The sequence below is a fragment of the Heptranchias perlo genome, chromosome 2 (genome assembly GCF_035084215.1).
Source record: "Heptranchias perlo isolate sHepPer1 chromosome 2, sHepPer1.hap1, whole genome shotgun sequence".
Lineage (NCBI taxonomy): Eukaryota > Metazoa > Chordata > Chondrichthyes > Hexanchiformes > Hexanchidae > Heptranchias > Heptranchias perlo.
This window is the reverse complement of record NC_090326.1, coordinates 45,846,709-45,858,751: the sequence shown is the minus strand read 5'-3', so window position 1 is coordinate 45,858,751 and position 12,043 is coordinate 45,846,709. Positions and strand designations below refer to the sequence as shown.

The 12,043-nt window shown below is 42.1% G+C and overlaps 1 protein-coding gene across 1 annotated transcript in view; it reads right to left on the bottom strand.

Moving 5' to 3' along the window:
• Positions 1-12,043, bottom strand: part of lars2 (leucyl-tRNA synthetase 2, mitochondrial) — a 100,862-nt gene that overhangs the window by 24,070 nt on the left and 64,749 nt on the right. Inside the window, exon 19 of the mRNA XM_068001831.1 lies at positions 2,531-2,642. Coding sequence (XP_067857932.1) covers positions 2,531-2,642 — 112 coding nt within the window. The remainder of the gene's footprint in view (positions 1-2,530; positions 2,643-12,043) is intronic.

Sequence of the window (12,043 nt, the reverse complement as noted above, 5' to 3'; positions counted from 1 at the left end):
TATCTTAAGCCCTATTAGTAAGGTGTCTAATATTTTTATTTTGTCAGTCATCTAATATATTGCTTCAGTAAGCTTGCTGTATTCCAGAGATGGGAGTATTGCACACACTGGGAAAATTGAATTATTTCTGATGTTTATTCCTACACTGACGCATGCATGTTTTAACAGGAGCAGAAAATCCCCAGCACGCAAAGCCAGGTTGAATTTCCAGATCTGCGATGGAATCAGATTCCAATGTCCATGGTCCAGAGGGGAAGGCCTATGCTGGGGAAATGTCTTAATGCATTAACTGGCCAATTTTCTTTTGGTACATTTAGCGATGTGTGTGTGTTTATGTTACATTATATTTGATTTTCCTCCTGTATATACAGGAGGAAAATTGTGGCCGTGAACAGTATGAAGATGTGATTTGGGTAATTTGACTGGCCTGGCAGCTGCTGGTTCTAGATTGCTAGAAAAAAAGGGTGAGTAATTTGACTGGGTGCTTTTGTAATGTTTGCTCATTGTTGTTTGGAAGCTTTCCTATAGAGTTGTTTTTTGGGATATTTGAACCAATCACTATTTCTTACACTGCGGATAGGTGAAGCTTTGGATGCATCACGTGACACCTCGAGAGGTGTGACGTTACAGATACGTGCTGGACACGAGGCTATTTATATAGACTGTGATGACTGTAGTTGATATTTTGAATGCTACAGTTCACTGTAGATATTACTAAATGTTAGTACTTACTGTATTTATGCGAGGAATTCTCAAAGGCTCAAAAGCTCTTCATTCTTTTCAGCTTTGAATTTCTTCCTTTTCACTTTCTCTACTCTCTAATCTTGGTATCTTTGTCACATGCTATTTTGAATAAAATGATGGCTAAAGCTCACAGGCTTGGTATTCTAATAACAATGAAGTACAACAAACTTGGTGTTTAGTCACTCTTTCTTTATGAAAAATGCAGAAATTAAATAAAGGTAATGCAACAACTGTTCTAACCTGCAGATCACATCAATATTGTACATTTGTTTAAATTCTTACCCCCTCCCCCCACCCCACACTCATATTTACATAGTTCTCCTTTGGAGTCCTTGACATCTTATGTTTTGTTCAGGAAACAGTGCATTGGGGCAGCATCAAGCAAGGAGGAGATCCTTTTAAAATGCATCCACTCCATAACATTAGTATAAATAGGATTGGTCTCTTTAGTCCTGTGCTCTTTTCAGGATTCTTGGACTACTTACTAAGCTCTAGCAAATATTCTTGAAAGTATGTTTTGAACTCTATGAATCCTAAGCTTTCAAATACAAATATGTTATGCCCATCTAGTTATATCTGTTCATTTTCACAGCAAACCTACAATAATATACACACAGCTAGGGACCAGTAACTTTTGACTAGTAACTTTCTTTTTGTTTCTGGGAACTGGTTCAAATCCGACCTGGTCAAAAGATACAAAAGTCTAATTTCTATGTTGGCCACAAGGGTCTTGGGCACTTTAAACCCAGTTGAAGCCCAGAGTACAGAGACACAATAGAAAAAAAACAATGTAAATAAAATTAAATTGGTAATCTTGCTCAGTCTGCAATGGTGGCTGTTGCAGTAAACAAGAACATGAAGATGTACCAGTCCACCTGGAAGTGCTCTTTTGTGGTTTGGTTTAAGGCAAATTGTTGAGTTGAGTCCAGTCAAGGTGAGGCAGACAACAATGCAGCTGACCTCAAGTTAGGAGGAAGGTGGAAAAAAAACACACATCCACAATTCCTGTTATTGTTTGCTAATCAGCTGCTGGAAGTCGTGTGGACATCTGGAGAAAGGAAAGCCTATGGTTGAACAACTCTGAAATCTTGGCTCTCGGGTGAGGAGTTCAGCAAGATATTAGAAAACCATAACAACTAATGAACATACCTCACAGCATGAGTTGCTGCAATTTCTGGGAACAGAAAAAGACCATTAAGCCCAACTGGACTAGAATTAGGTGAGCCGAACTATACACAATCATCTGGGTGTTTTCTAGTTTAGTTTATAGAATCATAGAAAGGTTACAGCACGAAAGGAGGTCACTTGGCCCATCGAGTCCGCGCCAGCTCTATGCAAGGGTAATCCAGCTAGTCCCACTCCCCTACCCTATCCACGTAGCCCTGCAAATTCAGAGAATCATAGAAAGATTACGAGGCTATTTAGGCTATGAATAGGCAATTTTACATTGCAATGCCAGTTTCAGGGGAGCGTTGCTATACTGGCCTCCCAGTGCTGCTTTTCCCATTTACATTTCCACTCAGCAGTGTTTATCATCAGGTGCTGGGCAGATGTAAACCCAGCAAGTCTGGCGGCACTCATGTGACTCATGGAAAATCAAATCTCTGCTGCTGCTGCCACGAGAGCTGCATGTTTGCTGTTGGTTAAATATCAACATGCCCAATGAGAACAGCATGCTCAGTGACAAAGTTAGCATTGCATTCAAGGATTATGATTACAAATTCCTTCTGCTAGTGTGATACATTTAAAAAAAAATACTGTAGTAATAATTCTTCTTAGCTTTTACCTTTCCACAACTCTGATGCGAGGTATGGAACCATGGGAGCAGTCATAATACATAAGGTAGCCAGAGCATCTTCATATTCAGTGCTGTGCAGAATCACTGGAGAAGTAGCTTGCTGAAGGAAAGGGGATGGAGAAAAGAAAAACAATAAAACCTTTATTTACTGTATAAAGCCAGAGCCAACTTCCTAAAGAGAAATCAACACATGATCTGCCATAAACAACACACATTACCAAGCTCTGAGCACGATGGCATTTTCATTTCTCAGCTTTTTTATTTAAAATAAAAAAGATGCTTAAAAAATTACTGTTTTTCCCCATCAACTTGCATCAGACCTGAGTAATTTGCTTGCACAAAGTAAAGAAAAAAAATTCAATCCAAATGAGAGGTTAATGCTTTCCAGGAGGGACTGTTTATGAACATTAAATGACACAAAAACAGCGTTCAGGCAGAGACAACATTACAACACCAACACTCAGGAAGAGGCTGAGCGGATGATCCATCTCGGCCTCCTCCCGATATCCCCACCATCACAGAAGTCAATCTTCAGCCAATTTGATTCACTTCACGTGATATCAAAAAACAGCTGAGTGCACTGGATACAGCAAGAAGCTATGGGCCCCGACAACATCGCGGCTGTAGTGTTGAAGACTTGTGCTCCAGAACTAGCCGTGCCTCTAGCCAAGTTGTTCCAGTACAGCTACAACACTGGCATCTACCAGACAATGGAAAATTGCCCAGGTATGTCCTGGCCACAAAAAGCAGGACAAATCCAATCCAGCCAATTACCGCCCCATCAGTCTACTCTCAATCATTAACAAAGTGATGGAAGGTGTCGTTGACAGTGCTATCAAGTGGCACTTACTCACTGAAGCTCAGTTTGGGTTCCAACAGGACCACTCTGTTCCAGACCTCATCATAGCCTTGGTCCAAACATGGGCAAAAGAGCTGAATTCCAGAGGTGAGGTGAGAGTGACTGCCTTTGACATCAAGGCAGCATTTGACCAAGTGTGGCATCAAGAAGCCCTAGTAAAATTGAAATCAATGGGAATCAGGGGGAAAGATCTCCAGTGGCTGCAGTCATACCTGGCACAAAGGAAGATGGTAGTGGTTGTTGGAGGCCAATCATCTCAGCCCAAGGACATCGCTGCAGGAGTTCCTCAGGGCAGTGTCCTAGGCCCAAACATCTTCAGCTGCTTCATCAATGACTTTCCCTCCATCATAAGGTCAGAAGTGGGGATGTTCGCTGATGATTGCACTGTGTTCAGTTCCATTCGCAACCCCTCAGATAATGAAGCAGTCTGTGCCCGCATGCACCAAGACCTGGACAACATCCACACGGACTGCAGCGGTTCATGGCGGCGGCTCACTGCCACCTTCTCAAGGGCAATTAGGAATGGGCAATAAATACTGGCGTTGCCAGCGATGCCCAAATCCCATGAATGAATTAGAAAAACTACTTGCATTTATCTGACACTTTTAACGTTTAAAACGTCCCAAGGCGCTTCACAGGAGAGTTATCAAACAAAATTTGACACCGAGCCACATAAGCAGATATTAGGATGTGACCAAAAGCTTGGTCAAGGAAGTAGGTTTTAAGGAGGAGAGTGGTGGGGAGGCAGGGAGGTTTAGCGAGGGAATACCAGAGCTTAGTGCCTAGGCAGCTGAAGGCTAGGCCGCCAATGGTGGAGCGATGAAAATCGGGGATGCGCAGGTGGCCAGAATTGGAGGAGCGCACAGATCTCGGAGGGTTGTAGGGCTGGAGGTGGTTACAGAGATAGGGACGAGGCCATGGAGGGATTTGAAAACAAGGATGCGCATTTTAAAATCGAGGCGTTCCCGGAGTGGGAGCCAATGTAGGTCAGCAAGCACAGGGGTGGTGCGAGTTAGGATACGGTCAGCAGAGTTTTGGATGAGTTCAAGTTTACGGAGGGTGCGAGGTGGGAGGCTCGCCAGGGGAGCATTGGCATAATCTATTCTAAAGGTAACAAAGGCATTGATGAGGGTTTCAGCAACCAATGAGCTGAGACAGGTGATGTTATGGAGGTGAAAGTAGACGGGCTTGGTGATAGAGAGATGGGGCCGGAAGCTCATCTCAGGGTCAAATAGGACGCCAAGGTTGCGAATGGTCTGGTTCAGCCTCAGACAGTGGCCAGGGAGCGGGATGGAGTCAGTGGCTAGGGAATGGAGTTTGTGGCAGGGACCGAAAACTTTGGTCTTCCCAATATTTAGTTGGAGGAAATTTTAGCTCATCCAATACTGGACAAGCAGTGTGACAAATTAGAGGCAGTGAAGGGGTCGTGAGAGGTGGTGGTGAGGTTGACCTGGGTGTCATCAGAATACATGTGGAATCTGGCATCGTGTTTTTGGATGATATCGCCGAGGGTATGTGGATGAGAAATAGGAGGGGGCCAAGGATATAAGCCTTGGGGGACTCCAGAGGTAACGGTGCAGGAGCGGACAGAGAAGCCATTGCAGGTGATTCTCTGGCTACAACTAGATAGATAGGAATGGAACCAGGCGAGGGCAGTTCCACCCAGCTGGACTACGGAGGAGCGGCGTTGGAGAAGGATGGTGTGGTCAACCATGTCAAAGGCTGCAGACACATTGAGAAGGATGCGGAGGGATAGTTTACCACGGTCACACTCGCACAGGATGTCATTTGTGACTTTGCTAAGTGCCGTTTCAGTCCTGTGGCAGGGATGGAAACCTGATTGGAGGGATTCAAACATGGAGGTGCAGGAAAGATGGGCACAGATTTGGGAGGCAACAACACTTTCAAGGACTTGAGAGGAAAGGGAGGTTGGAGATGGGGCAGTAGTTTGCAAGGACAGAGGAGTCAAGAGTGGGTTTTTTGAGGGGGGGGGGGGGGGGGGGGAGATGATGATGGCAGATTTGAAGGGGAGAGGGGCAGTACCCAAGTAGAGGGCACCGTTAACAATATCAGCTAACATGGTGACCAGGAAGGGAAATTGGGTGGTCAGCAGTTTGGTGGGAATGGGGTTAAGGGTGCAGAGATTCATGGACAAGGTGAGCTCAATGAGGGAACAGAGAAGAGAAACTAGAGAAAGATGCAAGTTCAGGGGTAGGGCAAGGACACAGATCACAAGATTTGACTCCAGAGTGTGCTGGAAGCTCAGAAAGTTTGAACGAAAGAATAACAGGAAATGTCTGAGAGAATGCAACAAACTTGCATTTAGCCTCATGTCCTCACGCTATCCCAAAGCACTTTACAACCAATGGATTTCTTTTTGCAGTGGAGTCACTGTTTTTAATGGAGGCACAGCGAAGCCCCACAAGTGGCAAACGAATGACTTATTTTTGGTGGTGTTGGTTGAGGGAGAGATGCTGGCTGGGATACCTGTAGCACTTTCTGCCCTCTTTGATGGGACTCATGTCCACTTGAGCAAGCAGATGGGTCTCATCTGAAAGACGGTACCTCAGACAATGCAGCAATCCCCAAGTATTGCTGTGAAGTGTCAACTTAAATTATGTACTCAAGTCTGTAGGAGGACTTTAACCCACAACCTTCTGACTCAGAGGCGGCAGTATGACTGAGCCAGACTGACACTCAAAGAAACTGTGTTGTGGCATCATTTTTGTAGCCCAGTACAAAATCCAACAAGTGGAAATTGGAGATTTGAAAGTTTTCTGTTAAAAGTAGTGCTACTTGCTCTTCTGTCCATTGTTCATGGATAGTGTGGGGTCTGCAGCATGGTTATGATGCTTAATGGCTAAGATGGAGCTGTATTTAACCTCATCTGTGCCTTTAAGGCCACAGCTCAGGTACAGCCTGTGGAGATTTTTTTAAAAATTCGTTCCTGGGATGTGGGCTTTGCTGGCAAGGCCAGCATTTATTGCCCATCTCTAATTGCCCTTGAGAAGGTGGTGATGAGCTGCCTTCTTGAACCGCTGCAGTGCGTGTGGTGAAGGTTCTCCCACAGTGCTGTTCGGTAGGGAGTGCCAGGATTTTGACCCAGCGACGATGAAGGAACGGCGATATATTTCCAAGTCAGGATGGTGTGTGACTTGGAGGGGAACGTGCAGGTGGTGTTATGATCTAAACAGACACATCCTAAGAGGTCAGTAAAACCAGCAGAAAATGACTTTTTTTTATATAAAAGAAAGCCACTTTTGAAATGTGTTGTCTGGACCATGACAGATGCGCAGTAGATGAAAGAGTTTTTATTTTACATACAAGTCAACCTCCCATGGCACTGATGACAGCAAGTCAGAGAATATGGTCATTCTCTTGCATGCTAATGATTGTATGTTGTTGATTCACTCAGTTTTTCCTCGTTTCAGTCTCTCCCTTAATTCTTTTTGATTCTCGGTCATCTTCAGCTGCTCTCTTTTCCTTTTACATGGGAGGTGGTGAGTGGGATGGTGTAGTGTGGTGGGGACAGAAGCCACCAACAGCTAGAGGCTACCACTGAAGTGGGGGTTGCAGGGGAAAAATGGCCCCCAGTGGCTTCATTTCCATCCCTCCAATCACACATGCTTCCCTCTCCCCCACTTACTGCCATCACATCCCCTATCCCTTCACTTTCCCACTACTCATTGCCCTTCCTAACACCATTTCATTCCCATCACCTCTTCCTCTTTGAATGACCCACTCAACGCCTGTATCTTCCCTTCCCCCTTCCTCTGTCACTCACCTCATGCTTAGCCCCCGCCCCCACCTTCTCTCACCCACCAGCACTAACTCCACCCAAGGGTGGATGCCAAGAGGCCCCATCACTGTCAACTAGCTAGCTTCCTCCCTTATTAGCAATTTCTCTCAGTCATGCTTTCAAAATTCAACTTTTTTGTAAAAAAAATAAGGCAATCTAATTAGCAGGAGAAAATAAACTGCCCATCTACCTTTTCCTCTGTGTCTTTCTCACTCTCCCTCTAGTAATCAGATCTCATCTCACAGGTACACACAATTAGCATGGACCTATTCTAACTCGGGTGGAGATAATTAGTTGGCTTCAAAATTCAACTGGTGTTTATTGAAAATTGAAGTAACACTAAAAGGAAGGGAGGCTCTCTCTCTGACCAGTCTCTTTCTCACCCCCCAATTCATCCATCGCTCTTTTACTTTATTATACTTTTAAATTTTATAAAACAAAACAAAAATTACAACAGAGGTATAATGAGAACACTATTATTTTCTCTTTCGTAAACGCAGCCTCTGTTTTTAAAAAAATGTAAATTTTACATCAGTAAAGCTTTTGAAATTTGTCCTCTTGTTTTTCCAGATTATTTGAAGAAAAGCTACTGGGCAGAAAGTGCTAGGAGGTAAAGAAGAATATCCCTTCAGTACAAGCGACTGAACAGTACTCATACACCCTGGGAAATTAGGTATACTGCATATGCTCGAGTCATAGCCTGGGCAAAAATATCAAGTCCCATTTTCAGCTTTTGGAAAAGGGAGACACCTATAAGTAAAGAATTTAATGAAGGCAAGACAAAAGATAATTCAGTGGATACATTTAAATCATGTGATTGTGAAATACTTATTTTTTTGGAATTTATTTTTTCATTTTGGATGCTTGAAATTTCAGTTACTAAGAAAAGAAATGGCAGCAGAAAAAATTTCAGAAAGCATTTGGAGTGATATATGGGAATTCTGTGGCCAGGTTACACAATCTCAGAAATATATTAATTATAAAATAGCATCTATTATGTGTCACACAGTGTGGCACCTTTAAAACTAAAAATACCTATCACAGGACCTACAAGAGTAACAGGTACTACAGGTACATAATGAGTTTTCAATGAAATTACTGCTCCAAAAAATGAATTTAATATAGAATAGGTACTTGGAAATCTACCGTGGTGCTGCTTATTGTAAATCAGCAGATGCACTGTTTTATAAGGACAGGAATATTGTACCATGTAAATCGCAACGTATTATTTTTCTGCTAAAGTGTAGGTATGTGTTTCCTTAAGGCTACAAAGTCGAACTGCTGTTAAGTAAACACGGGGTGAGTTCATACAGAGGTCAATTCAAAGGGCTACAGGCACTCTGGTTCCACTTTCTATAAACTCATACTCATCCAAAGCTTAACAGCATGCATCCTGTCCCACACAAAGTACCATTACCCTGTTATCCTAATCTCTGCCAACTTCCATTGGCTATCTCTCTCTCTCCCAAACATTGAATTCAAAATCCTCATGCAATTACATCTTTCAGGTCTATAGTGCTCTTCATTTGCAAAAAGATGTCTCACAGTGCTTATTATTAGGAGGGCAAAACAGTAGACACCGAGCAAGAGAAGGAAAGGGAAAAGCAGAAAGGATTGGCCGGTAGGACGGGGAGAGAAAATTAAAGACAGTAGAAAATTAGGGCTTTGAGGAGGGAGGGAGGTAGTAAGGTAGTGGGTTCCAGAAGGGTTGAATATAGTGGCTGAAAGTGTGGCCACCAATTATGAAGCAGAGAACCAAGGAGAAGCCAAATGTTACAGGAATGAACGGTGCACGCAGAGATACAAGGCAGTGAGGAGATCACGACTGTAGGGCAGGGCGAGGTCATGGAGGGATGAGAATTTTGAAGTCAACTTACTGGGGTATGGGGAACCTGGAGAGGACAGCAGTGGACACAAAACTTTGTCTATAACCCATTTATATTGTGACAGTGCTCCTTACATAATTACTAATTTTAAAAAAAAAACTTAGCACAAACACAAAAGTATTTAACACCAGCCTATAGCACTTCCACACACAAATATTTTCTGAGTTTAAAAATAAATTTGAACTGGGAGATATTTCCAGTGAGATCGTGAGAACAGCCCTAACAACTGGGACTTACAGAAAAATGTGAGAGATTTGGCATATCTGCTTTGCCTTGGGGAACAAGATTTGTATAAACTGCATTCTTTAGGGAGCTCTAATGCAAACCAACTGAACAAACTTAAAGAAACATAATCGAGGGAGATTGGAACTAACTACATCCATTTAAACATGCCATCAGGCATCATCAGATGAAGCAACACAAAGTACAGACATCAGCTGTTAATTATCTACAGCTTTAGTGCTACTTTAAGGCCAGAATCCCATGTGCCTTGGAGACTGGTCAAAAAGGTTCCTTTAATTATTGTTGAAAAATCTGGTCTTTATTCCTCAGACACCAGCTATTTTCAGGAGATTGCCCCACAGAGTGAGTTAAATGCTTTCACAGATTTGTTTTTCCTTTCCACACAGATTGAATAGAGTGGGAAAGGAGACATAGTTCAGAAGATGCCAACATCTTTCTCATTACTGGGAACAGTATTTGTTTCAATTTATTGCTCAGGCAACTGCTTAGTGAATTTTTTAGCGGTTCCTTAACAGCTGATATCTTCCAGCCTTATTATGTATTTCCACAATGGACATCAAAAAATATTAAAAATCTGGCAGGACATATAACGGATTTAGGGACTGGGCAGGAGGAAAAAGACCAGCAATCATGTATTAAAAAGATTGAGCGAGATTCCTCTTCGAGCTGTCCAAAAAGCCCCGAGCAAGCATCCTCTTCTAGTGATCTAATTAGCACTACCCAATTATGTGACTGATTCATTCAATTAGGTTACAACTGGATGCCAATCAAAATAAGATAAATTCAAAAATAGCCATCACAATCGCACTAAGCAGTGCTTCCAGGGGCTGAACCCAAAAGGAAAATAAAAGGTAAATGAAATCAAATAAAAATGTAGAAATTAAAATAAGTGGGAGGATACAAATTTGAACTGAAATGATAAAATAAAAAGAAACTGCAAGTTGTCTGCCTTGATTCTAAGTCGAAGTCGAAAATGAATTGAGGGGTAAGTGAAATAAATTGTGGAAATTGCAATAAAATTTGAATAGAGGAGTAAAATTTGTAATTTCATGAAGAGCCTTGCAGTTTTATATCTTGAAGAAACTTGCTACAAACAGGGCAGTGGTTAATAATGGCTTCTAATGTTCTGCAGTTGACAGGGGTTTAAATTTGCAACACAAATACTGTACACAGTAACAGGAAAGATGCTGATCCCTTTTGAACAAGGTCTCTTCTCACTCTACCCAATGTGTGGAAAATTTGTGTTTTAAAAAATTATTTCTTCAATATCTCTTAGCATTTATATTCTTACCTATTTCTTCCTTTTGGGCTTGAGCTCTGGAGATGTATTTGGTATTTGGTGCAAAGAATATGTGGCTTTCAGCAACTCCATCCCCAATCAATCACTCATGCTACTCCCATTGTGCCTCTTACCCCTTTCATCTTTCCACCATTCCCCCATTCCCATTACTACTGCTACCTCTTTGAACTACCCACTCAACCAGTTAGGAGTGAAATCAGGAAGCACTTTTTCCACACAAAAAGTGGAGCAGAAATCTGTAACTCTTTTACCTCAAAAGGCTAGGTCAATTGAAATTTTCAAGAGATAGATAATTTTTTGTTCAGTTAGGGTATCAAGGGATATGGAGCAAAGGAAGGCAATGGAGTAGAGTTACAGATCAGCCATGATCTAACTGAATGGTGGAACAGGCTCGAGGGGCTGAAAGGCTTACTCTGGTTTCTGTGCAACACCTGTATCCTCCTCTCCCCCTCGCACCAATGTCATTCACCTCAACTGTAACCCTCCAACTACTACAACCCACACCCCATTTGCTCGCCCCAAGGGCAAGTGATGAGGGGCCGGAACTTGTTTCCTTCCTTCTTCCTACCCGTTTCCTTCAGAGGCTTAGTTTGTTTTCAAAATTCAACTTACTTGTTTTCTTAAAGAAGTTAAATTAGAATGAGGAAAGACACATCTTCCTGCATAATGGTGTCCCTCTCCCCCCAAAGTCTCATAGATGTTAGCAATTAAAATCTCTGTCCCACAGCTGTAAGCAATCTGCTAACTATCAACAAAACACAGGCAAGATAATTATTTGGCTTCAAAATTCAACTGGTGGTTTTGGAAATTTAAACCGTAGTAAGAAAAGACATTCATACTCTGCCCACCTTTCTTAGTTTAATACACTTTCTGAAGTTTATACAACTCAAAACAAAAGCAACAGGTGTGTAGATAGTATGCTGTCATTTTCCTCAATCTCTTTCACACAGCTTCTGTTATTCTAAAAATAGCTTAATATAATTTTTACCTCGATAAAGCTAATGAAATTTTTTTCATCTCTCCCTGAGCAATGCCACAGGAGATCAGCTACTTCAGTTTGAAAATAAATTGAAAATTGGCTGCTTCAAATTAAATATCAAAATTAATGTCCCTGAATTTTTTTTATAACATAGAAAATTTAGTATTTTCTACTCTCCCCTTCTTTAGGTATCTTCACAATAGACAGGAGAATCAAAACATAACTTGTTCTAAGGCCTTGCCTAACAGTGCTGCAATTACACCCAGGACTTATCTGCAGATCTTCTTTTCCTCCCTATCGGGTGCTCCTGGCTTCCACTCAGCAGTGCAGCCATTGTTTACAGAATTGTGCTTTGATAGGTATACTTTAAATATCTAACTTGGCTGATCTGAGAATTATAAATTTATATCATAAGAACATGCATTGTTGCAGCAC